Below are 27,513 nucleotides of genomic sequence, written 5' to 3'. Positions count from 1 at the left end.
GCATCAGTTCATGGTTATTACAGGCCACGAAGTAGTGCCAGAGAAAGAAGTACTGGATCGTCAAGTAAAGTATCGATAATAAATTGTAAAAAATGCGGAAAATCGCACCGAACAAACCAATGCAGGGCATTTGGTAAACCTTGTGATGTTTGTAAAAAAAATAATCACTTTGCAAATGTCTGTTATTATCGAAATAAATCAATTAACATAGTAGGTTCTAAAAATTTAAACATCGATTATATAAGTAATAAAAATAAACAATATAATTATTGTAAAGTACAAATTAATATCAACAAACAATCAAATTATAAAGTCGCATTTAAGGTAGACACTGGTGCTTCCGCAAATATAATTTCAATACAACATTTAAAGAAATCTAAATTTAATTTAAATAAGGTTTATGAAGCAAATGATTATTTGGTTGCATATACCGGAGATAAAATTCCTATAATAGGAAAATGTTTTATAAACTTAAGATTCTTTAATAAAACATTACAAAATGTTGAATTTTACGTAGTTGATAAACAACAATCATTATTGGGACTAAATGCGTGTCTAGGCTTGGATATTCTTAAAATTAACGAAAAAGTTGAGATAGGAATGGTCGATAAATCAAAAAACATTAGTTACAAAGATTTAATTATAAGATATAAACAAATATTTGAAGGTATTGGAAAGGTAGGTAAACCTTACCACATAGAGTTGAAAAATAATTGTAAACCAATTTCACAAGCCATTAGAGGTGTACCTTTTGCTTTAGAAAATAAATTTAAAGAATGTTTGGACAATTTAATAAATTTAAAAATAATTAAAAAAATCAAAGGTAGTACAGAATGGTTGAACTCTTACGTCTTAGTTAGAAAAGATGACGGATCTTTACGAATATGTCTTGATCCAAAAAACCTGAATGAATCAATAAAACCAATTAAAGTAAAAACTCCCACAATAGATGAAATTGCATCAAAATTAAATGGGTCTACAATGTTTTCTAAGTTAGATGCCACCAGCAGTTTTTGGAATGTAGAATTAGATGAGGAGTCAAGCAAACTTTGTTCATTTGGAACACCTTATGGACGATACAGATTTTTACGTATGCCATTCGGTATAAGTATTGCTAGTCAAGTTTTTCAAGAATACTATAATCAAATTTTCGCCATTCCCGGTGTACAAATTTATATCGACGACATTTTGATTCATGGAAAAGACAAAGACGAACATGATGCTAGGTTAAAACAGGTATTTGAAATTGCGAAGCAAAACAATGTTAAATTTAATTTACAAAAATGCCAATTTGGCATAAATGAGGTCAAATATTTAGGACATAAATTTTCTAAGAAGGGTATGTCAATCGATGAAGAAAAAATATATGCAATCAAAAATATGCCAACTCCAAAAAATGTTAAAGATATTCAAATTTTCCTGGGTTTTATTAATCAAGTGGGTAGATTTATAAATAATTTATCTGACCTAACTGAACCGTTAAGGCAATTACTTAGAAAGAAAACTATTTTTCATTGGGGTGCAAGCCAAAATAATGCCTTTGAAGAATTAAAAAATCAGATCTCAACGGAAATTTCATTAAAATACTTCAATCCAAAACTAAAAACTACAATATCTGTAGACGCATCAAAAAGTGGTGTTGGAGCTGTACTCCATGGAGTTGTCCATGTGCATTTGCTTCCAGATCTTTAACAGACACTCAAATGAGATATGCTCAGATAGAAAAAGAGCTATTAGCTATTTGTTTTGGAGTAAATAAATTTTACCAATATGTTTATGGAACTGAATTTGATGTGGAAACAGACCACAAACCATTAATTTCAATTTTCAAAAAACCGTTAAATAATTGCCCCATGAGGCTTCAACGAATGTTATTGTCATTACAAAAATTTAATATCAATATATACTTTAAACCAGGAAAAGAATTAATTATTGCTGATGCACTATCAAGATGCAAGGTGGAAGAACCATTGATTGATGATATGAATATAGAAGCACATGTATGCATTGTTGAAAAAAATATAAAAATTTCAAATGAAAGGGTAAATGAATTAAAAGATGCAACAGAAAGTGACGGCGAATTAAAATTGGTAAAAGAATATATAAAAAATGGTTGGCCGAAGATTTCAAAATTAAATAATAAATCTCACGAATTAAAAGCTTTCTATAAAATTAAAAGTGAAATTACTGAATCCAAAAATGGTTTACTCTATTTCAATCAAAGAGCCATAATACCTAAATCATGGAGAAATAAAGTATTAAACGATATACATGTTGGTCATTTAGGAATAAATAAATATATACAAAAAGCAAAAAGTACGGTTTATTGGCCAAATATTTACAACGATGTTGAAACATTAATTAAAAAGTGCGAGATGTGTAATAAATTCGCAAAAACAAACGCTAAAGACGAAATGATACCCCATCAAATAATAAAGCAACCTTGGCAGAAGGTTGGTATAGATCTTTTTGAAATTCAAAGTCAAACGTATTTAATTGTCGTTGACTACTACTCAAAATTCCCAGAGATATGTAATTTAAATAAAAATCTAACAAGTGTAAATGTAATTGAAAAATTAAAGTCCGTATTTGCAAGACACGGTATACCAAAATTGGTGATATCAGATAGTGGCAGACAATTTATTAGCGCCGAATTTCAAAAGTTTGCAAAAGATTGGAATTTTATTGGTATAACATCGTCACCTCATCATCAACAATCTAACGGCTTGGTGGAACGACATATACAAACAATAAAAAGAATTCTGAAAAAATGTATTGAAAATAACGAAGATATTCATTTAGCATTACTGAGTTTGAGAAACACTCCAGTCTATGGAACTTATTCACCGTCTCAAATATTAATGTCCAGGTACCTAAGAGACAATTTAGTGTATAAAGAGAATTTGTTGCAACCTCGTGTAATAAACAAAAAAAAATTTAATGAGAAAATTAAGGTGAATCAGAAAATAGGAAAAGAATACTATAACAAAAAGGTGGTTAGATTTAGAAGGAATTTATATAAAAATGAAACAGTGTGGTATCAGGATAGACCAGGCAGTATATGGAAGAAGGGCAGAATTGTAAAACAAATTAGAAACAGAACCTTTCTTATTGAAAAAGAGGATGGAGGTAGTTTGATAAGAAATCAGTTATATTTAAAGACTAGATATGACAATAACGAACGTGCTGTCTGTCAAACACCTTTGAGTCCTAATTCAAATTTTGTAGCAGCTGGTATTTTGGAGAATTGTAGTGTGAGCGGAGCTATTGTGGATGATAGCCAGGTTGATGTAAATGATGATTTAGAGATGGAACCTGTTGGAAACGATGTGGATGCACAGATTATGGCAGAGAGGGGAAAATCGGCTGTTATGGATGATAGTGGCGTTGAAACAAAACGTAGAGTAGTAAAACCAAATAAATTAAAAGACTATGTACTTTATTAGTATGTACTTAACATTGTAAATAAATTCTTAATTTTAGGAAGGGAGATGTAGTATAGGTTACCATTCTTACTTGTATTGTATGTAGGTGCTGTGCGCACGACGATTTGAATAAAGGCAGTTAACATCTAGCAGGCGTATTGATAAGACGACCTTTCCACAACGGATGACATTACAACACGGTTATTCCCCATGAGATCGTATGTATCAGTTGTTAGTCGATAAAGTTTGAACGAGGTTCAAATCCTTAATATAAGCTACTAATAAATTTAGTAGATGGCGCATTTTCCTACTATTTTATAAAATAATATATTATAATTATGGCAGTATGTTTGCATATACTACAATTAAATGAAAAAGAATAAATTAATAATATTAATATATAAATTAATTATAATATAAACTTAATATATAAATTTATAATATTATATAATCTACTGGTGAGAGTTCACCCCCGCGGTCCCTATGCAAGTGGAAATTGTTAACGGATATTTGATTCTAATGTAGTCTAGATCGCTTGTGTAAAGTTTGGTTCGGATCTTCGCCCGAATAAGGGCGGTAGGGGTAATTAAAATCTACTGGTGGGTAGTTCACCCCCGCGGTCCCTATGCAAGTGGAAATTGTTAACGGATATTTGATTCTAATATAGTCTAGATCGCTTGTGTAAAGTTTGGTTCGGATTTTCGCCCGAATAAAGGCGGTAGGGGTAATTAAAAGCTACTGGTGGGTAGTTCACCCCCGCGGTCCCTATGCAAGTGGAAATTGTTAACGGATATTTGATTCTAACGTAGTCTAGATCACTTGTGTAAAGTTTGGTTCGGATCTTCGACCGAATAAGGGCGGTAGAGCAAATTATAATCTACTGCGGGGTAGTTCACCCCCGCGGACCCTTTGCAAGTGGAATTTCTTTCGATAAATATATTTCTTATCATGTCTAGAAGGCGTATATAAAGTTTGGTGCGGATCTTCGAACCAATAAGGGAGCTGGAGCCAGTTATTTTAATTAAAATTGCAGATTGTACCTTGATATTAGTGATAAATATATTAATTACTTTTAATATACTGTAATTAACTTCTTAAGTTGATAATGTAATGTTTTTTTGTTCGAAAAAATTGAGCCCCCGTGTGTCCATTACGGACGTCTATGGGCGTTCGGGTATCATCGGAAATTTTTACTGCTATCTTTTACTGCTGTCTTCACACCGGTCAAGGATCTTACAGTACCATAGCCTTGTTTATAGATATACATAGTTATCCAAAGAATTTAGTTCGTGGTCGTGATGCCTAGATGGCAGGGTGACTTATGTGTCGCCATTCATAAAAATTTAAATTTTACTATACGCGCCCTAACGTATTACTACGAAAAACGTAAAATAAGTTGCATATATTTTAGTATTTCTTGCATAGAGAAAAATCGATAATGTGTCCTGAATGTGTCCTTCAAGAATAATACCGAATTGTTGAGACTATTCGTCGGTAGGAACCGATCTGTAGACGCCAAATTTTTTAAGTAGGTGTATGAACTGGTTTTATAAGAGGACACCAACTGCGTGGAATCTTTTTAAGAAGTTTGTTTAAAAGACTATATTTAATATGCTGAGTAATTCATTGAAATTGAGACTACCTAATAATAACTCATAAAACATCCATTTTATCAAAAATGTTTCATAAAACTTTCATCGTATAAAGAGGGAAAGTATTTTGAACGATTTTTATTGCATTTTAGAAGCGCCATCAATATTTTTCATTTGTTAAGTATGCTTTTCTAAAGCCCTTACACGATCAATATTGACAACACCTTAGCATATTGATAATAATATTGATAGTGTAAGGTAAAAAATTTTAGTGACGGTAAATATTGATGAAGAATTGATAAAAATTCGGATTTTTTGATTTTCGGGCGTCAATATTGATAATTGGAGGGGATATTGACAATACTATTGACCGTGTAGGGTTGGCGCCAATATTTCTATCAATACTCAAAATTAAATGCCTACTTTTATTTAATTGCAACAATAACAAAACATGTCTCAACACACCAACACACTGAGAAACATATGTTATTTTATTCTTTAAAGGGCAAATTATTTTTTCGTTTTTAGAAACGATTTAGTTATGGTAATGCAGCTATTTGACCTTATTGATAAGTGATCTCTATAGAAGCCACTGACCGTTAAAGGGTTAACCCAGATGATTTGAAAACAGGTTTAATTCTTATTTTCTACATTACACTCAGTTCAGTTTAAGTCGCGCGCCTGTGAATAAGTGGTGAAAATGACCGCCCCATTAACTGACGTTGTTGACGTTCAAGACGATGAAGATACTGTTGGTTCATCTAGTTCATTCAGTTGGTGTTGTAGAACATATATAAAGGTTTGACAGGTTTCTATTACAGCCTTGCTGATAGTTGCTGGGGACATTATAACAGAAAACTTCAAGTCTTCAAAATTTCTTTCTGTGGCCAAGTACCTCAGGGTTAAGGCTAATCTTTCCCTAACACTTGTACTTTCTCTCATATTGCGATCCATCTGTAACAGTTTGTTAAAGGAACTTTCATCCATTCAAAAGTAGTTCTTGAAATCATCAACATCGCAGAGGTTGATTTCTATCAACAGTACTAGATAAGAATATTCATCTCTCTTCTTCAACCATTCTTTCATCCAGTGTTTGCGTTTTACTCGAAGAGTAGTTCCAAGCGTCAAAATAATAGCTACGCAAGCTTTTGTACGATTACCTTTATTTCGAAAGGAAAAACCGAGTAAAACTACGTAGATTCACCCTGTTCGTGGTAAAAAGGTAACTTATTGAGCAAGGTGATTGACAAAACTATTGACAATAATATTGATCGTGTAAGGTAGTGAAGTATTGAGATTGTTGTGTTGTCAATACTGACATTGTCAATACTATTGATCGTGTAAGAGCCGCTAAAGGGTACATGTTTTTTGAGAAGCATGTTTTTCGAAGAAAGGGCCAATTGAAAAGTTTCCTCTAATCCCACACATTATATTAACTGCCCAACGTCGTTAGTAATTCATTTCACGTAACCAATAACAATTTTCTAGTAACCAATAAAGCAGACTTGCATCCAATGACAAAATAAAATTGACTTTTGGATATCATTCCTGAAGCTCTTGATGCAAACAGCGTACTGGTGAAATTTATGGCAATGTGAAAATCTAAATACACTGCGTTGGGATACAGCAAACTCATAAAAAAACGCGAGAAGAAATATGTGGATTATTACGAACAACAGCTTAAACATTGAATTTCTTGTAGCGCCTTCTTCTCTATTGAAGATCTTACACAAGATCCTATCTTGTGTCTGTCTAGAAATCTTTGTTCGAATAAATTTTGGGCAACATTAATATCTTTGACTGCTCTATAAACAAAAGTCATTTTAGTTTTTTCAGCAATCGTGTCCCTTTCCATGCATAATTAAAATAAGCAATAAAGTTACTATTTTACAACATAAGTAATTTATAATTTGCAATTATAAGTAGTTAGCAGGATTTGCCATGTTTTTTGTTATTATGTATTCATGATTTTCATTATGTTCAGTCAACACAATAAAGTCACCTTAAAAAAGTTCATGAATATACAGGCTGTTTCTAAATTAATGCGAAAGATTTCAAGGAGTGATTTTTCAGCAAAAATTAAGGACAGTCTTTCATATAAGTTTTTGTTCAAAACTTCTTCCCCACCGAGTTACAGTACTCTAACGTTAGGGGAAAAAATTGTTTTTATTTAATAAATCCACTATGGAAAAATTTAGAAGATTGAAATTTGACAGATAACTGTTAATAAAATGACACTTTTTGACGATTTTTATAACCCGAAAATGTTATGTATTTAAAAACTTGATTTAAATAGTGGAATTCAATACGCAACTTTTTTGTCTCTTGACATTTTCTCCTAAAATTGTTAGTTTGATCACCAAAAAATAAAATAATATACAGGCTCAAGTGAATTAATTCAGAAATTGGTTATTATTAGTCAAAGAAATGAAGTTATGTCAAATTAACAATTTGTTAGTTGTAGAATGTCAAGAGGTAAGAAAGTTGCAGATTTTCCCTTAATTTTAGAGGGCTATAACTTGGAGGAGAAGGGGTTTTGAACAAAAAGTTATATGAAAAACACCCCGTAATTTTCGCTGAAAAATCATCCCTTGAAATCTTTCAGATCAATTTAGAAACACTCGTTAATAAAATGAGAAATACATACTTCGTTTTTATTTGTTTAATTGATTCTAATTAATATTTCTTAATTTTCGTATTTGTATTTTAACCAAAGAATTCTCAACGACGAAATAATAAAGAACGAATTTGTTTACGTGAAATCGTTTATCCAAACTCGAGTAGTTGCAAAAAAACTTTGTTTATACTACATACTCGGCTCAAAGGAACGCTCGGCGCTACCACGTCTAGAATTAAGTCTGCAATAGGACGAATAAAAATCAAAACTCACCATTTAATAGCAAGGCAATTTTTGGTTCTCTATTATAAAAAAAGGACAGATATTTTTTTAAATATTTAGATGTAATGTTTAATGTAATTAAATATTCACACGTTCAATCACATAAATTCAATTAATCTTTTATTCTGAGTATGCAACTTCTATTACAAGTTGGATTTCCAATTTTATTCAATTCATTCATAAATGATGTTTTTCTCGTTTGCCGTTAGAGGCAGCACGAGCTAGAGCAACCCAACTCGTCCGGTTGGATAACTATGTATATCTATAAACAAGGACCATAGTGACAATGTGATGACGATAGGTAAATTTGATCAACCTATTATTTTTTCAATTCATATCAACTCCATTCTTAAGCCTTATCCTTATCTTTCTTCATACCGATTTAACTTATTGAAAAAAAAAAAGTTGGCTCATGGGGGGATCGAACCCGCGACCTTCGCGTTATTAGCACGACGCTCTAACCAACTGAGCTAATGAGCCTTGCTGTAAAACTTGCTCAGCATATAATTCTGAAAACGGATATCTTACAAATCTTTTTAATATTTAAGATAAAAAGGATTAATATAACATTAAATATTTTTAAATAACAAGGAATTATATTTCTTCATTTCGTTTAATCAAGATCCAACATATCGACAGCATTTCTCTTTAACGCCAGCAGAAATTCCTCCTCTACAATAAAAACAACAACATTTATTAATAAACATTCTGTTTCGAATACAAACGTTTAGGATTAAATACTGGAACGCCGGGTAAATAATTTGTTGGCAGTCGTTTCTTAGAATTTAGAGTTCTCTTTGATTTTGTTATAATTGTTTCGCCATTAGCTTTTTCTTTAATAAGAACCGATTTAGCCCAAAGAGTGGTTTGCTTTACTTTCGATATAACTACAAATAAAATATAATCAGATACACAATATGAGATATAAAAAAAAGTTCATACCAGGATCAGGATAACTCGTACAATACTTCTTTCCATTCAATTTAATCGATAATATTTTCGGATAATTATCTTGAAACGGAAAAATTACCGCCCATTGAAGAAATTTTGAATTTAACACTTCTTGGTCAGTAGACAGTACATTTACTTGTATGTTATCCTAAATAAATCGAATTAAGATTAAGAAAATGTATTGAATCACTTACCATAGTAGAAATGATTCCATTATAACTCATATCAACTTCTAAAGTGATTTCATTTTCGTGGAAAGGATTTGGTAGTGAAATCAAACCAAAATAACCACCAAACAGAACGTTTTCAACATAATCAAAAATTAAGGGACACGAAATATACGGAAATTGTTTTTTATTAATTTCATCGTTAAGAATCACATTATCGATATCTAAAAATGAACCATGATTTAAACAAATAACCGGATTCAAATTTAAATTAACAAGAAAATATATTGTAATTAAAGTAATCATTGTTGATTTTTATTTTTATTGGAGTAAATTAATTGACGCGATTTTAAATTGACTTATTTTCCGCCTACATAAAGATAAAAGTTATTTTCAATTTTTATTGTATTTGGATGAAAAAAAAAATATTTATAATTTTTATTTTTTATTTAAAAACAAATACAAAATAGCTATGTTTGTGAAATTTCTTCATCTTCAACATCGTCATCATCATCATCATCATCTTCGTCATCATCACTTTCCTCTTCATCGCTACCATCTTCATCGTCACTTCCACTAGTTGCAGTCAAACTTTTCGAACTAACACTTGATTTCGATCCGGAAACATCCTTTCCTTGATGTTCCTTAATAATTATTTTCCATCTCGGATTCACATTGTAAACACCAACTGGTTCTTTGCGTTCATTCATTCTTAATTTTGTATCATTATTAACTGAGGTATACTGATCATTTCGTTCAACTTTTTGACTTTGATTGTTTGTAATATTTTTTTCGTTTTCATCGGTTTTCATCATTTTCATTCTCATCATAGCTTCCAACTCGTTGCTAGTTAGTCGAACGTCAACGTCCTCTTTTTCAATTATTATTCCGTGTTCGTCAACAATAATGGGTGGCGATATCTTGTGCTGTTTTAATTTATCATCGATAATTTCTTTTTGATGGTGAAATTGCGATGAAATATCCGATTGGCGTAGGAAGAAATGCTGAACGGTTGAGTTGCTTTGAAAAGAAGTGGTTGTTGTGGTTGAAACATTTTTCGATACGTTGGATTCTTGGGTATCTTTGATGGTTTGAAGGAAATTTTCATCGTTTTCAATAATCGTTACGTGTTTTACTGAAAAAAACATTTCATTTTCAGGTTATTTTATTATAACAATGACTAAATATAAAAATTATATAAATATATGGATTAAACAGAGCTTTTTTAGATATTCCATCAGCATGATCGTTTGATGGGTTTGGTGGAACGGGTTAGCACTCTACCTACAGGAAAACTAATTTTGTATAACTCAGATACCCACAAACTAGCCTCGAAATAGGAATGATTCAAAGATGAGGAAAAAGGGAAAAGTTGACGAATTGGAGCATGAGAAGTGTTATGCGTTGTTAATAAGTAATAAAGAAGTGTTATAATCAAGGACTGTGTATTAAACAGAAAGAAAATGCAATGAACACGTCGATCGCATAGCAGAGGAACTAATTGTGAGAATAACGAGGGACACATCACCATCAGGAAAAGATGGAGCGACAACCTTCCAAATGACTACTATCCGTGCCAAAAGTCAAGGCCCCTCACTTTAGAGATCAATTATATCTTCGCAACCACACGATTAAAAGAATTGCGGTAAAGTTTATTGTGATTACTGAACATTTCTACGTAACATATATGAATTTGAAAATGTTTGGCTACGTTTTCTTTTTATCGTGAGATAAATGAAAAAAAATTTCAAATTTGAACAGATGGTAGAATGACGTGTTCCTAATGAGGGGCATATTTTATTGTTTCGATTTTATCGCGATTTATATGGAATAGATACAACTATATGGAATAGTACAGGACGTCGCGCCTTTATTACTTTATGTAGGTAAAATACAGACGTGACGTCTTGTCTAGAACGTACATCTTTTCCGATTGGACGAAACCCCCTTCTCCTAGCGTGGCATATTTCTGTTCCTTTTTAATTTGTAATTCGCGCAAATCGCTGTAAAAAAATTAGAGAGACATAACTTTGATAAACAAATAACGGAATTCGACAAATGCAATTATTTGACATATTATTTGATTAAAACCGCGTAAAATCCTTCCAGCCATTTTCGACATAACCGCATCCTACTAAACCGCGATTGTCCGCGAAACTATAAAATAGGCCCCTCATTAACCCCTTCACGCCCAGAATTAAATTGAAAATAATCTCTGCAACACCAACTTGAGCCTTATCTTGAACTTTCCAGCCTTAAAAATCTCAATGTCACACCAACACTACTATCTTATATTAAAATACACTGTTGGACATAATTCACGAGCACACCCTATATAATCTGAACGCGCGAAGATAAATCCATGATATTTGCGGAGCACAAAGGTTTACTGTAGACGAGTTTATTCAGCGAGTTTCGAGTTGTTCCGTCGCGGCATTGTTGACTGAGCCGCCCTTCCAAGTGGAACCTTCCGTCGCTATGGAGACCGAAGTGGATGGAAAATACCGGTCGTTTTTAGTGTGGTGTGAGGAACCACATTGTTATCGTACTCTGTGCACAATGGATGGGCGATCGCGTTACTTAAGCGAGTTTGAGGGTATGCACATTAAGGGTGTATCGTTCCGTGAAATTGCGCGTTGTCTCGAGCGGTCGTTATCGGCAGTGCAACGGGCATGGCGAGAATGGTCTGAGGTAGGACATAGGTACCTTCAGCCGCGGCCGGGAGGGCCCTGCGTGACCCCAGCACACGAGGATCGCGCTCTTGTGCTCAACGCTTTAGCGTCGTGTGAGTCCTCCTCAAGGCAACTTGGAGCTGTTTGGCCATCGACAGGGGAAGGCGCACTCACTACGCGAACTGTACGGCGGCGTTTGGTAGATAGTGGACTGCGCGTGCGTCGTGTGATACAGCGGAATCCAATAACACCCGAGCACCGCAGCATACGTCACGAAGGGGTCGACGCTAGGCATTAGTAGGTTGCCGAGTAGAGGGACATTTTGTTTTCCGACGAACCAAGATTCGAATTGAGCACCGGTGATGCGCGCATTTTAGTTCGTCGGAGCCGTGGTGATCGTCTACTCGAGCAGTGTGTGCAAGAGCGCCCTATCCACCGACAACCGAGCATTATGGTATGGGGTGCGATTACATATGGTGGACGTACACGTCTACTGTGTGTATAGCAGACCATGACGGGTCAACGATACGTAGATGAGGTGCTACGGTCCGTGGTGCTTCCCTACGTTCGGCGGCTCCCAGGTCTGCTATACTTGCACGACAACGTATGACAGCACATCGGGCGTGTTGTACAGACCTTTGTGGAAGAGCACCGTATACAAATGCTTCCATGGCTAGCTCGGTTTCCGCATCTGAATCCGATCGAACATGTTTGGGACATGACTGGTCGTAGACTTCTACGTTATCCGGCTTCCTCGGCTAACGTTGAGGAGCTATGGAGGCGAGTTGAGGTGGCATGGTTGGCCATCCCCCTCGCTACAATACTGCGACTTATAGACTCCATGCCATGTCGTGTAGCGATGGCATGCGAAGCTCACGGGGGATACTCTCGCGATTGATGTTTCTCCTCCCAGCAGAGTTGTGCCGCTCTCCATGTGAGAGTAAGTTACACTACTTTAGTACTACTTCCATATCAAATTTTATTGCGCTAGACACACGCGTTCAGGTTATACAGGGTGTGCTCGTGAATTATTTCCAACAGTGTACGTTATGACGCCACCATAGGCGTTCTTGGCGAAAAGCAGTCACATTACTAGAATGCCACCGTTGGCGTCACTGGGCGTGAAGGGGTTAAGAACACATCATTCTACCAGCTGTTCAAATTTGAAATTTTTTCCTAGGAGAGTTCCAACAAAAAAAAACCAAAGTGGACAAACTTGCTGGCAAAAATAGTCCAAAATCGGGTACTATTTTCATGTAACTCGTGATGAAAACAAAAACCCGAACATTTTCCAATTTATAAACTGTAAAATGTTCTTACAACAAACTTTACCGCAATTTTGATTATGGAGCAGTAGCAGAGATGTCGGTTTCTAATGTGAAGGGCCTTGACTTTTTGTACGGATAGTAAATATAGGTAAAGATGTGAAGAAAAATGTGCAATTATGTCTAAATACAGAAGGAAAAAGTAAGAGACTTTTTAAAGTATCCACAATAAAAATAGCCTTTAAGATTGAGATCCGGTAAACGAGAAGACTAAGAAGTAAAATGAACTAGAGCTTTGATATGTTTCTCAATGTATTCATATTGTAATCAATGCTAAGTAACATTTCATATCTCGTCTTCTTATTCCAACATTACAGTCCTCTGTGGACTTTAGCATGCTTCACAATACGATGTGTCAGAAGCTGAAAGCCTACAGTTTCATCCTACCACCGTATTTTTGGTCTTCCTCTACCTTTTTGTTCCTGCATCTTTTCCAGGTGTCCCAACCATGTTATTCTTTGTGCTTTTAAGTGTTGTGCTATGTCTGCACCATAAGCTGGTCCTATACGTGGTTCGTTCTTATTCTCCATATACTAACACCATCTTGTATCGGTTCGTAGATTTTGTACAAGATCAGATTTTCAAAGACTCTTCATTTGTTTTCATCTCCTGTCGACATGGTCCATGTTTCGTATCCATATTGCTCTTATTCTTATAATGCAATAGATCTGGAGTTTCAATTGTCTGCCTAACATTTTACTTATCATTAGGTGTCTGTAGGCATAGTAGCAATTATTGCCGCAAAGTATTCTAGGCTCGATTTTTTCGGACATTGTTTGTTTCGTTTACTATGAATGCCACATATACGAAGCATAGTAGTTTGCGTTTCTTTTTCGAGATCTATAAATTAACAAAGTTTTTCATGAGTTCTCTTTTAGTGCGGCTTAGAAATTTCGCATTCCAAGCTGTCCAACGCCATAGCTTTTAAAACCAGATTAAATATTATGAGGGATAACACATCCTGATAGTTGCCTTCGATACAGTTAGCGTGATATTAATTAAGCTTATTAGCATATGCGCTATATTCGGTTTTGTTAGGTGTTGTAGCATATTTTTTCTACTTCTTTTATCAAAAACTTGTTTGAAACTGATGCAAATGCTGTACAGATGGACGTTATATTCTAAGAATTTTTCTTGCATGTTACGCGGAGTGTAGTATATCTATATGTCATACTCTAACCATTTATATTTATCTATGGTCTCCACTTGACCGACCTGGCCTAAATCCACTTTGATATTCTCCCAGGTTTCATTTGCATTCAACACATTAGTAGGTACATTCTGCCTGATAGCACTTTGTAGATGGTGTTTAGCAGTCTGATGGTTTTGTAGTTGTTACAGTTTAGTTTGCTTCACTTCTTATAGTTGTGCTGGATGACACCTACCTTTCACTCTTTGGAATTAGTTTATTTCTCCATATTTTCTGTATTAATTGACATATGCGTTCCTACATGTTCTTTCCTGATGCTTTCAATAGTTTAGGAGCTATTGCATCTTCTCCAAAGGCCTTGTAATGCTTTAACTTCTTTATTGTTTGTGCAATTTCTTCGTATGTCTGTTCCGGTACTAACACATCATCATGGCCTCCATATTTTGTTCGTCCTCACTATCTTCTTTGTTTTTCTCACTTCCATCGTTTCTTTCAAAATTATTCCGTTGTCATCTTTGCATGTTGCTGTTTGGTTAATCCTTGTAAAATTTCCTACTTTCCTCTTTCTGTTATCCGTTATATTTAATGTTTTATGCTTTTCTTTTTACTACGCCAGGTTCTGTTGGCCTGTCTTCGATATTCTTCATACTCAGCGCTGTTCAATCTCGTGCTTTGTTATAATAATAATAATAATAATAATTCACTTTATTGCCCAACAAAGATCAATGACAGGACAATATTACAAGAAAAAGAAAATAAGAAATAACACATGCCATAAAGCAAATATAATTCACATAAACACTCTTACATTATTATTGATTGTTAGTTAGTTTACACATCCTCTGCACCGGGGAGTTGGCTAAAACATTGGATCTGCAATTTCTCAAATAAAACTGATTTGTACTACGTGTTGTACGCGTAGGCACCACGAAAATGATCCGCGACAATAACCAACCACAATCCAATTCACCTTGCACTAACTTCTGCAAAAACTTGATGCACTGGTCATCTCTTCGTACGTCTAGTGCAGAAAAGTTGTGACGCCGCAGCAGGGATGCGTAATCCATTCCACGATCCGGGTATGATCCGTCCAGGCGTAGAGACAAAAATTTGAGAAATCTCCTCTGAATTCTCTCCAATATAAGTCTATGACACACATAATGTGGCGACCAAATTACAGAGCCATATTCCAATTTGGACAATACAAAGGTCGAAAATAGGGTCTTGTACACACCGATATCAGAAAAAGCACGCGAGGTGCGCAAAACGAAACCAAGCATCCTCGCTGCAGAAGATGCAATATTTTCGATGTGAGGTACAAAAGACAATTTGCGGTCAAAAGTTACTCCCAGATCCTTGATTGTAGATAGTTTCTCAAGAAGAACACCTTCTATATAATAAGAAGATGGAAGAGGAGACAGCTTGCGTGTAAAACTAACCGCACCGCACTTATTGGCATTAATCTTTAGCTGATAACGGTCATTCACCAAGACGTCCAAATCCGACAACATCACGGTCCGCAAAAATAGGTCGGAATAGTTTCAGATCATCCGCATAAGCTAGTACGCTTGATGAAAATTTTTCTAGAAGGTCATTCAAGAAGATAACAAATAGTAGGGGGCCTAGATTTGAGCCCTGAGGAACACCAGACCAAGCCGTAAACTCCATAGACGCATAACCGTTGTAGTACACATAATTTATACGACCCGATAGGTAAGAAGCAAATAGTTTCATAAACTTAGGAGATAAGCCAAAAGCACTAAGTTTATACAAGAGGACGTCATGATGAATCATGTCGAATGCTTTAGAAAAATCAGTGTATACCACATCTACCTGACCGCCCCTATCCAAAGATTCACAAATTACCTCAGTAACCACCGCGAGGTTGGTAATGGTCGAACGACGCTTGATAAACCCATGTTGATATGGTGACACAAATGACTGAACCTGTGGATAAATCATCTTGCAAATAATCTGTTCAAATACCTTAGCAAAATTGGACAATAACGATATTGGTCGATAATCAGTAATATTGGTACGTTCGCCATGCTTGAATACAGAAACAATGCGTGAGCGCTTCCAAAGTTTAGGAAACGAGCAAGTGCTTAACGATAGGTTAATTATTAAATGAAGCGGAACTGCAAAAACTGCACAGCAATCACGAATGAAAAATGCAGGAAGATCATCATCACCAGCAGTAAATTTATTAGATAACCTTTTTAGGAAATGAAGAACCTGTTTTTCGGTGACATCGGCAACAAATACTGGAGGATACGTAGAGTGTACATCAACCATGTTATAAGCAGAGACACCAGAATACACTCCAGAGAATTGATCTGCAAAAGCATTAACTATTTTTTCAGGATCAGTGTAGGTGGACTTATCACGCATCATTTTTCCAGGAAGTCGAGAGGTCGTTGTTTTCTGTCTTATATAATTCCAAAAGTTACGGCGATCAGAACTAAGCGATTGTTCAGCACTAATAGTAAAGGAAGTATACGCATCAGAGATTTTCTGTTTAGTCAAACATCTCAGTCTTTTATATTCCGCTGAATAGAAAGCACTATTGCTTCTCCTCCACTTCCTCCTATAATACTCTTTCAACTTTAATAGCCGCTTAATTTCTGGGGTGTACCAAATAGGGTATGAGGATCCACGACTCAATCTCTTAGGAACAAATAAATCCAAAATCTCATACAACTTTTTATAAAAAGCTCGCAAAGCATCATCCGCATTAACCTCCACACTTAGAAAAGACCAATCCGTGTAAAGTAGTTTATCATACATGCCAGGAAAGTTGGCTCTTCGAAAATTCAGTCAGTAAATTCATTGTAATATCTAAGGCAGGATGGTACTGATCCTCGTAGACGAAGGGACAATCATCATGAACAAGATCAAACTGATGGTCAGTATTTGTCAGAACCAAATCCAATAGACGAGTGTCACAGTTCAGTACATGATTGAGTTGGCGAAGGTCCAGAAAATCACAAAAGTTACGAAATAACTCCGTTTTTCCACATTTGGTTGACATACCAGGTGCCTTAATATATTCAGGCAAATTAAAATCACCAAGGATAAGGACAGGATAATTCAAAACTTTATGTTCTAGGGCGTCCAAGAAACGTAGTAAATCAGGTTGCGGATTATCAGGAAGTATGTACAACACCACGATATATAAGGTCACAGACCATAAAGAGCACTTGCAAATCAACACATCGACAAGTGGTACTAAAGCCTGAATGTCTATAGAATCAACCAGCTCAACATCATGATGACTAGCTACAGCAAGCAGAACTCCACCACCTCTGTTATGTCCAACCAAATCAAACTTACGATCAGCTCGTACGACTCTGTACTTATCCACGAATAATTCATTAGATCCAAGATCCGAATTTAAATTAGTTTCCGACAGAGCAATCAAATCATAGGTACAATCAGAACAATTAACATAAAATTCACGCGTTTTTGTACGAAGACCATTAACATTTTGATAGTATACATTAACAGATTGATACATTTTGTTGGGCAAAATCAGTTTTCCGAAGCCTTGACAATTGAGGGAATGCCATGGATGTACTTTAGTATCAAATCCTTTTCGCCAGACTCAGTTCTTGTTTTTAATTCAGTCCTCGCCCTCCTATAAAGATCAACCTGGAAAGGAGTACGATCATTGTTGTTGATAATTTCTTCTTGCAGCGCTTTTTCTTTTCAATATCTTTCTATAGTTATCACCATACCATTTCGTATTTGTGATGATCTATAGTGTCTTGAGCAGGCGAATTAGTGGTGTCTCTTTATGTCTCCTTAGTCTAAATTCTTTGATTTTATCATCATCTCTCAATGCACTTACACTCCATTTTGGGATTCCAAAGTTTCGTTTATTATACTCTGTTTTTAAACCAGGAGGAGTAAACGCGAAAGTCAGATTTACACTAGAAAAAATCACCAGAAAATATCGTAAAATATAGTAAATTTAAATTAATAATTATTATTATTTATTTATTTACTTATTATTGTATTTATTTTCGTTTGTTATCGTCAACACTAAACCTACAAATTAACATTGAAGTTATGAGTGTATTTATTTCAAAATATAATAAAGAAGGGTTTAAGAACACAAAATTTACAATAATGACACGAAACTGTCGAATTGTCAATAACCTAACCTTCAAATTCAAAATTGCCTGTGTGTGAACCTTCCTCGCATTCAACCAATCACGTGCAAGGTCAATCTGGTGACAAATTTAAAATACTCCTCCTAGTTTAAAAACAGAGTATAGTTGTAGAGATTTTGTGCGTAAATTTTACCTTTACCAGGAAATGGTCAAAATTACAGTTGAGTAACTCAGTGTTGATAAAAGAAGACCATCTCTTAGATATATACTTTAAATAAGTAATAGATCATGACAGGAAATTTGTCCTTAGAAAAATTACTATAACGTATATAATTCCAGACGCATCAATAATTTGAATTTTTTTTTTAAATAATTTAAACGTGCACAACCAAATCAGAAAATAATCCTGATGATGAATATTTAGCAAACGCCTTGATATGTAATAAACTGCAACAAAATTACAAGAATCTAATATTAAAAAATTTCTATAAATAATAGTTTTATAAAACTTGTATGAAAATCTTTTCGAAATACTCAGAAGGTAAGACTTCTTACAACAGTATAGTGGTTGCTAAACCCAGCAAACATACTGAAAATATATTTTTGTAATTCGCGACGGTAATGAAAGCTATAATAGCACTCAAACGGGTGCTGTAATGAGACTCCTTACAGCATCCGATGCTGTAATGAGATTTTAGTAACATTTTATGGAACCTGTTCAAGTTGGTGACATTGGGTCATTAATTTTTTTAGTTGTCAATGTGACAATTTTTGTCTATGGATGTTTAAACACGTTCTTAGCATCGAATACAAGGTCCACAATGATGAGGACATTGACTCTGAACAATTTCTCTTATTTTGGGAGGTGTACATCAAACATTTTCTTCAAGTGAATATATTTTGTGTTTTGACAGTTTCTAATTGTCAATTCAAAGTTTCTATTTTCAAGCGTTCCGGTGTTACCAACTACTACATACCTATTTCCCTACATTGCCAAAATTTACTTTATTTTTGTTAAAAAAAAAGTATAAAAACGCGAATTACAAAAAATAGCATAAAAAACACGTTTCATAAGACTTAAAGCACTCATTCATTAAACAACTTGAATTCGTGCATTTCAAGCGTGTCTTACGAAACTAGCTTTTTAATATACTATCCTTGTTTATAGATATACATAGTTATTCAACCGATGTTAGTTTGTGCACATGATACCCAGATGGCAGGGTAATTTATGTGTCGCCATTCATAAAAATTTAAATTTTACTATACGCGCCCTAACGTATTACTACGAAAAACGTAAAATAAGTTGCATATATTTTAGTATTTCTTGCATAGAAAAAAATCGATAATGTGTCCTTCGAGAAGAACACCGAATTGTTAAAGACTATTCGTCGGTTGGTACCGATTTGTAGACGCCAAATTTTTTTAAGTAGGTGTATGAACATGTTTTATGAGAGGAAACCAACTGCGTTGAATCTTTTTAAGAAGTTTGTTTAAAAGACTATATTTTATATACCGAGTAAGGCATTCAAATTGAGACTACCTAATAACTCATAAAACATCAATTTTATCAAAAAAGTTTCAGATAAAACTTTCATCGTATAAAGGCGGAAAGTATTCTGAACGATTTTTATTGCATATTAGAAGCGCCATCAATATTTTTCAATTGTTAAGTATGCTTTTCAAAGGGTACATGTTTTTTGATATGCATGGTTTTTCGAAGAAAGGGCCAATTGGAAAGGTACCTATAATCCCACACAATATATTAACTGCCCAACGTCGTTAGTAATTCATTTCACGTAACCAATAAAAATTTTCTAGTAACCAATAAAGCATACTTGTATCTAATAACAAAATGAAATTGGCTTTTGGATATCATTCTCCTAAAGCTCTTGATGCAAAGTCGTCTGTCTGTGAGGTAGTGCTAACTTGACAGTGGGAATCTATGGTAAAGAGTGGAGATAACAAAAAACTAATGACGTCATTCATTGTCGCTTAATTTGTTGTAATTTGTCGTAAAGTTTACAAATTTGTCGCGTCCTTTTTTAAATATATGGATTATTACGAACAGCAGCTTAAACATTGAATTTCTTGTAGCGCCTTTTTCTCTATTGAAGATCTTACACAAAATAGGATGTTTCTGTCTAGAAATCTTTGTTCGAATAAATTTTGGGCATAATTAGTATCTCTGCCTGCTCCATAAACAAAAGTCATTTTAGTTGTTTCAGCAATCGTGTCCCTTTCCGTGCATAATTAAAATAAGCAATAAAGTTACTATTTTACAACATAAGGAATTTGTAATTTGCAATTATAAGTAGTTTTCAGGATTTGTTATGTTTTTTGTTGTTATGTATTAATGATTTTCATTATGTTCACTCAACACAATAAAGTCAACCTTAAAAAAGTTCATTAATATACAGGCTGTTTCTAAATTGCGATATCAAGGAGTGATTTTTCAACAAAAATTAAGGAGAGTCTGTCATATAACTTTTTGTTCAAAACCCCTTCCCCACCGAGTTACAGCACTCTAAAGTTAGGGGAAAAAATTGTTTTTATTTAACAAATCCACTATGGAGGAATTTAGAAGATTGAAATTTTGCAGGTAACTGTTGTTAATAAAATAACACTTTTTGACGATTTTTATAACCCGAAAATGTTATTACAAGAGGCTGAACAAATCAACCCCATAATAGTTTGCATTAGAACTTTTTAATACGTCTACATTTTTCTATTTAAAAACTTGATTTAAATAGTGGGATTCAATACGCAACTTTTTTGTCTCTTGACGTTTTCTCCTAAAATTGTTAGTTTGATCACAAAAAAATAAAATAATACATAGGCTCAAGTGAATTAATTCAGTGATTAATTATTATTAGTCAAAGAAATGAAGTTATGTCAAATTGATCTCGGCATTATTTTATTTTTTATGATCGAATTAACAATTTGTTAGTTGTAAAATGTCAAGAGATAAGAAAGTTGCACATTTTTCCCTTAATTTTAGAGAGCTATAACTTGGAGGAGAAGGGGTTTTGAACAAAAAGTTATATGAAAGACACCCCGTAATTTTCGCTGAAAAATCATCCTTGAAATCTTTCACATCAATTTAGAAACACTGGTATAATAAAATCAGAAATACTTTATTTTTATTTATTTAATTGATTCTAATTAATATTTCTTAATTTTCGTATTTGTATTTTAACCAAAGAATTCTTAATGACGAAATAATAAAGAAGGAATTTGTATACGTGAAGTCGTTTATCCAAACTCGGGTAGTAGCAAAAACCTTTGTTTATACTACATACTCGTTTGATATGTGTGATCCATTAAACTGTCGGTCGGCCAATTGCTCAAAGGAACGCTCGGCGCTACCACGTCTGGAATTAAGTCTGCAATAGGACGAACAAAAATCAAAACTGACTTTTTGTATTTTTACTACAATTTAAACCGAAAATAATTATTGGTTTTTTTTTATTCTATCCGAGAAAAGTACTAATTGATTTATTTAATTAGCAAGTTAATTTTTGGTTTTCTATTATAAAAAAAGGACAGATATGTTTTAAAATATTTCGATGTAATGCTTAAAGTAATTAAATATTTTATATGTTAAACAATTTCGTGTTCAATCACATAAATTCAATTAATCTTTTATTCCGAGTATGCAACTTCTACTACAAGTTGGATTTCCAATTTTATTCAATTCATTCATAAATGATGTTTTTCTCGTTCGCCGTTAGAGGCAGCACGAGCTAGAGCAACCCAACTCGATCGGTTGAATAACTATGTATATCTATAAACAAGGATACTATTACATAAACTGCTTAAAATTTAGGATTCATTTCCATACTACTCTGTATTCTGAGAATCCTAAAAAAGTATGCAGTTTACAATTTAAATTTCTTTTTTTCATCAAAGAATGTAATTATAAATTGATAATAATTCATAAAATTATTAAAATGAAAGATACTTTACCATTTGGTGAAATCGACCTAGTTAAATTTTGAACAACTTTAACGCCCATTCTTTGTTTAATATCTTGACAATTTTCAGGGGGTCGTTTTGTTCCCAAAACCTTTAATGTTTCCTGTAATTCCGGGGTAAGATTAAAACGATTTGGTTCTTCTAAGACAACTTGGTGAACATCAACTTTAGCCTATTTTTATTTCAAAAGCAACAAAGTTTTAAATACACCGAAAAAAGTCTAAAATTAACTTTACCATTTCATTTTGTTTCAAAATTGGTTTCAATAAAATCTCTTCATCCTTCTTATCGCTTTTATCGTTTTCAACATTTCCTATTTTATCCAAATCGCTAAATTCCTTGTTCATTTTATTATTATGATTAATCATAGCGTAATAACTTGATAAGACAGATTCTTTTTCTTTTACCTTTTCGTTAAAATTCATGGAATTTTTTTTCATTTCTTCCAAATCTTCTTCGGTAGCGAACATTGATATCGGTACCTTTTTTATCGTCAATTTTTCCACTACGTAATCGCATTTGTCGCTGTAATCGTAGGTGGCGCTACTTAAATCGGCATCACTGCCTGATCCGCCCAAACAGAAACAGCACAATGTAAATCGATTTTTCGGTTTCCCTCTGTGTTTTTCGCCGTTCATCGTTTCAAAAATTTTATTTTACCTTCAAAAATAATTAAAAATGACATTTTAAATAAAACTTCAAAATAATTATCTTAGTAATTTTTAACTTTTAAGTTATGGCACCTATGCTTATTGACAGTTATAAATGTCAGAAAGAACTAACCTAAAAATTATTTACATAAAATGAGTGAAATTAATAATACCGATGTGTACGCGAATGTTTCACGGAGTAAATTAAAATTAAAAAGTGATCAATCGGTTCATAAAAAGAAGAAGAAAAAGGACAAAGAGAAATTAAAGGTTATTGCAAAAACCATTGAAACTGAAATGAAAGATGAGAAAGAGTCGGAAAGGCAAGTTGAGAAACGTACAAAGGCTGAAATGGCTTTTCAACAAATGAAAGAAAAGAATGTAAGAATTTCTAATTAATTAATACTACCATAGATCCAAATCGAGAAATTTTATGTTGTCTTTTTTAGCAAACAAAAAGGATTTTGGATAAAGCGAATATGACCCATAAAGAAAGAGTTGAGAAGTTTAATCAACATTTGGATAGTTTAACTGAACACTTTGATATTCCAAAGGTATCCTGGACGAAATAATAAGTAGTTTTAAGAAATAATTTTAGGTGTTAATAAATAATCATAAATAAATTATGTGTTTTGATTAGGAAAATACATTGTCTTTTATTTATTTATTATTATTCATTTAAATCAATAGAGCAATTTAATTTGCTCATCACATATAAATGATGTATACCTAGTTTAAGAGATTGTTAGTTTAAGAGACACATTAAGTTTTAGTAAGCCTATAAAAAACCTTAAATTAAAATTTCAAAATGCTTCAAAAATTCAAATGCACAGCCAAGCAATGGAATATTTAAAAAAATGTTTAGAATTTGCGAACAAAACATGTTTTTATTATTGACCACTTAAAATGTCAAGTTGAATTTCGGTTTTGATTGTGTTAGGCCAAACCGTTTTATTACTAAATTTGTCTATAAAAGTTCATAAGCTTTTTTTATCTTACTGTGTTAGTTTTATTTTTTTTCAATCTATAAATCAGTGTATTGCTATAGGTACACTCGTCGTGGAATGTCTTCTTTATTGAAACTACCATTTTTATTCGTTAGTCAAGACAAGATAAGACGGGTTTAACTTTTTTGTGTATTAGATATTTAGTCAATGCTGTTTCTGATGCAATACACACGAATTAGTAGTACAGCAGTGCGCCTAAGTCTATCATATCTTGTTATTGATATTGAGTTATCGATGAAAATTGCAACATCGAAAATTTATCAAAACTTCAAATATTGTTTTCTCAAAAACTAAAAGTTATTTTTCAAAACGGTTTGGTTCATTGGAAAGAGGACACTTTTATTGATACTTTGGGATATTTTCATACTCTTATTCCAGGAACTGGATTTTATACGAATTTTTAAAACTTACTCGGCGAAAATTTGAAAATTCGAAAAAATTGTGGATTATTTCAAAAATTTATTTTTCAAAAACTAAAAGCGATTATTCGAAAGGGCTTGTTGCATTAAAAAGAGGATACTTTAATTAATGATTGGTGATATTTCCACAAGGATCCTTCAAGAAATTAATTTTTTAGCGAATTTTGAAAATTATCGATGAAAATTGAAACATCGAAAATTTTATCAAAACTTCCAATATTGTTTTCTCAAAAACTAAATGTTATTTTTCAAAACGTGTTGCTTCATTTGAAAGAGGACACTCTTATTAACACTTTGGGAAATTTTCATACTCATATTCCAAGAAGTGGATTTTATACGAATTTTTAAAACTTAATCGTCGGAAATAGCAAAATTCGAAAAAATTGTCGATCATTTCAAAAATTTATTTCTCAAAAACTAAAAGCGATTTTTCAAAACGGCTTGTTGCATTAAAAAGAGGATACTTTAATTAATGATTGGTGATATTTCCACAAGGATCCTTCAAGGAATTAATATTATAGCGAATTTTGGAAGTTATCGATGAAAATTGCAACATCGAAAATTTTATCAAAATTTCAAATATTGTTTTCTCAACAACTAAAAATTATTTTTCAAAACGGGTTGGTTCATTGGAAAGAGGACACTCTTATTAACACTTTGGGAAATTTTCAAACTCATATTCCAAGAAATGGGTTTTATACGAATTTTTAAAACTTAGTCGGCGTAAATTGAAAAATTCGAAAAAATTATCGATCATTTCAAAAATTTTTTTCTCAAGAACTGAAAGTAATTTTTCAAAACGGCTTTTTGCATTAAAAAGAAAATACTTTAATTAATAATTGGTGATATATCCACAAGGATCCTTCAAGAAATTAATTTTATAGCGAATTTTGAAAATTATCGATGAAAATTGCAACATCGAAAATTTTATCAAAACTTCCAATATTGTTTTCTCAAAAACTAAAAGTTATTTTTCGAAACGTGTTGCTTCATTGGAAAGAGGACACTCTTATTAACACTTTTGAAAATTTTCAAACTCATATTCCAAGAAATGGGTTTTATACGAATTTTTAAAACTTGGTCGGCGTAAATTGAAAAATTCGAAAAAATTATCGATCATTTCAAAAATTTTTTTCTCAAGAACTGAAAGTAATTTTTCAAAACGGCTTTTTGCATTAAAAAGAAAATACTTTAATTAATAATTGGTGATATTTCCACAAGGATCCTTCAAGAAATTAATTTTATAGCAAATTTTGAAAATTATCGATGAAAATTGCAACATCGAAAATTTTATCAAAACTTCCAATATTGTTTTCTCAAAAACTAAAAGTTATTTTTCAAAACGTGTTGCTTCATTGGAAAGACGACACTCTTATTACCATTTTGGGAAATTTTCATACTCATATTCCAAGAAGTGGATTTTATACGAATTTTTAAAACTTAATCGGCGGAAATAGCAAAATTCGAAAAAATTGTCGATCATTTCAAAAATTTATTTCTCAAAAACTAAAAGCGATTTTTCAAAACGGCTTGTTGCATTAAAAAGAGGATACTTTAATTAATGATTGGTGATATATCCACCAGGGTCCTTCAAGGAATTAATATTATAGCGAATTTTGCAAGTTATCGATGAAAATTGCAACATCGAAAATTTTATCAACATTTCAAATATTGTTTTCTCAAAAACTAAAAATTATTTTTCTAAACGGGTTGGTTCATTGGAAAGAGGACACTCTTATTAACACTTTTGAAAATTTTCAAACTCATATTCCAAGAAATGGGTTTTATACGAATTTTTAAAACTTAGTCGGCGTAAATTGAAAAATTCGAAAAAATTATCGATCATTTCAAAAATTTATTACTCAAGAACTGAAAGTAATTTTTCAAAACGGCTTTTTGCATTAAAAAGAAAATACTTTAATTAACAATTGGTGATATTTCCACAAGGATCCTTCAAGAAATTAATTTTATAGCAAATTTTGAAAATTATCGATGAATTGCAACATCAAAAATGTTATCAAAACTTCCAACATTGTTTTCTCAAAAACTAAAAGTTGTTTTTCAAAACGTGTTGCTTCATTGGAAAGATGACAGTCTTATTAACACTTTGGGAAATTTTCATACTCATATTCCAAGAAGTGGATTTTATACAAATTTTTAAAACTTAATCGGTGAAAATTAAACTAAAAGCGATTATTCGAAAGAGCTTGTTGCATTAAAAAGAGTATACTTTAATTAATAATTGGTGATATTTCCACAAGGATCCTTAAAAAAATTAATTTTATAGCGAATTTTGAAAATTATCGATGAAAATTGCAACATCGAAAATTTTATCAAAACTTCCAATATTGTTTTCTCAAAAACTAAAAGTTATTTTTCAAAACGTGTTGCTTCATTGGAAAGACGACACTCTTATTAACACTTTGGGAAATTTTCATACTCATATTCCAAGAAGTGGATTTTATACGAATTTTTAAAACTTAATCGGCGGAAATAGCAAAATTCGAAAAAATTGTCGATCATTTCAAAAATTTATTTCTCAAAAACTAAAAGCGATTTTTCAAAACGGCTTGTTGCATTAAAAAGAGGATACTTTAATTAATGATTGGTGATATATCCACCAGGGTCCTTCAAGGAATTAATATTATAGCGAATTTTGCAAGTTATCGATGAAAATTGCAACATCGAAAATTTTATCAACATTTCAAATATTGTTTTCTCAAAAACTAAAAATTATTTTTCTAAACGGGTTGGTTCATTGGAAAGAGGACACTCTTATTAACACTTTTGAAAATTTTCAAACTCATATTCCAAGAAATGGGTTTTATACGAATTTTTAAAACTTAGTCGGCGTAAATTGAAAAATTCGAAAAAATTATCGATCATTTCAAAAATTTATTACTCAAGAACTGAAAGTAATTTTTCAAAACGGCTTTTTGCATTAAAAAGAAAATACTTTAATTAACAATTGGTGATATTTCCACAAGGATCCTTCAAGAAATTAATTTTATAGCAAATTTTGAAAATTATCGATGAATTGCAACATCAAAAATGTTATCAAAACTTCCAACATTGTTTTCTCAAAAACTAAAAGTTGTTTTTCAAAACGTGTTGCTTCATTGGAAAGATGACAGTCTTATTAACACTTTGGGAAATTTTCATA

At 32.7% G+C, this 27,513-nt stretch overlaps 3 protein-coding genes, 1 long non-coding RNA gene and 1 other non-coding gene across 6 annotated transcripts; 2 read left to right on the top strand and 3 right to left on the bottom strand.

The window, feature by feature from the left end:
* Positions 1-4,204: 4,204 nt before the first annotated feature.
* On the top strand, positions 4,205-20,364 carry LOC139430039 (uncharacterized). Its single transcript, XR_011640608.1, has 2 exons — positions 4,205-6,424; positions 20,038-20,364. It is a non-coding gene; the product is annotated as an uncharacterized lncRNA (long non-coding RNA).
* LOC139429957 (uncharacterized) lies at positions 8,006-9,340 on the bottom strand. The gene is made up of 4 exons (XM_071196446.1): positions 9,062-9,340; positions 8,859-9,015; positions 8,642-8,803; positions 8,006-8,588 (listed from the first exon to the last, which is right to left on the bottom strand). The coding sequence occupies exons 1-4, from the start codon at positions 9,338-9,340 to the stop codon at positions 8,530-8,532; spliced, it is 657 nt and encodes a 218-aa protein (XP_071052547.1). The 3' UTR covers positions 8,006-8,529.
* On the bottom strand, positions 8,323-8,396 carry TRNAI-AAU (transfer RNA isoleucine (anticodon AAU)). Its single transcript has one exon. It is a non-coding gene; the product is annotated as a tRNA-Ile (tRNA).
* On the bottom strand, positions 9,484-23,004 carry LOC111429419 (transcription initiation factor TFIID subunit 11-like). 2 transcript variants are annotated; one of them, XM_071196624.1, is made up of 4 exons: positions 22,682-23,004; positions 22,511-22,612; positions 22,266-22,446; positions 9,484-10,169 (listed from the first exon to the last, which is right to left on the bottom strand). In XM_071196624.1, exons 1-4 carry the CDS (start codon positions 22,910-22,912, stop codon positions 9,505-9,507), a joined length of 1,179 nt encoding a protein of 392 aa, XP_071052725.1. In that variant the 5' UTR covers positions 22,913-23,004; the 3' UTR covers positions 9,484-9,504. The 2 variants fall into 2 exon arrangements, with proteins under 2 accessions (XP_071052725.1, XP_022921098.1); XM_023065330.2 differs by having other exon boundaries at positions 22,511-23,002.
* Positions 23,005-23,015: 11 nt separating this feature from the next.
* On the top strand, positions 23,016-23,571 carry LOC111429420 (protein FAM32A). The gene is made up of 2 exons (XM_023065332.2): positions 23,016-23,305; positions 23,374-23,571. The coding sequence occupies exons 1-2, from the start codon at positions 23,078-23,080 to the stop codon at positions 23,494-23,496; spliced, it is 351 nt and encodes a 116-aa protein (XP_022921100.2). The 5' UTR covers positions 23,016-23,077; the 3' UTR covers positions 23,497-23,571.
* The last annotated feature ends 3,942 nt before the right edge of the window (positions 23,572-27,513 follow it).

Source organism: Onthophagus taurus, chromosome 6 (assembly GCF_036711975.1).
Source record: "Onthophagus taurus isolate NC chromosome 6, IU_Otau_3.0, whole genome shotgun sequence".
Lineage (NCBI taxonomy): Eukaryota > Metazoa > Arthropoda > Insecta > Coleoptera > Scarabaeidae > Onthophagus > Onthophagus taurus.
The sequence above is the reverse complement of the archived record's forward strand: the minus strand, read 5'-3'. Positions and strand labels throughout refer to the sequence as shown.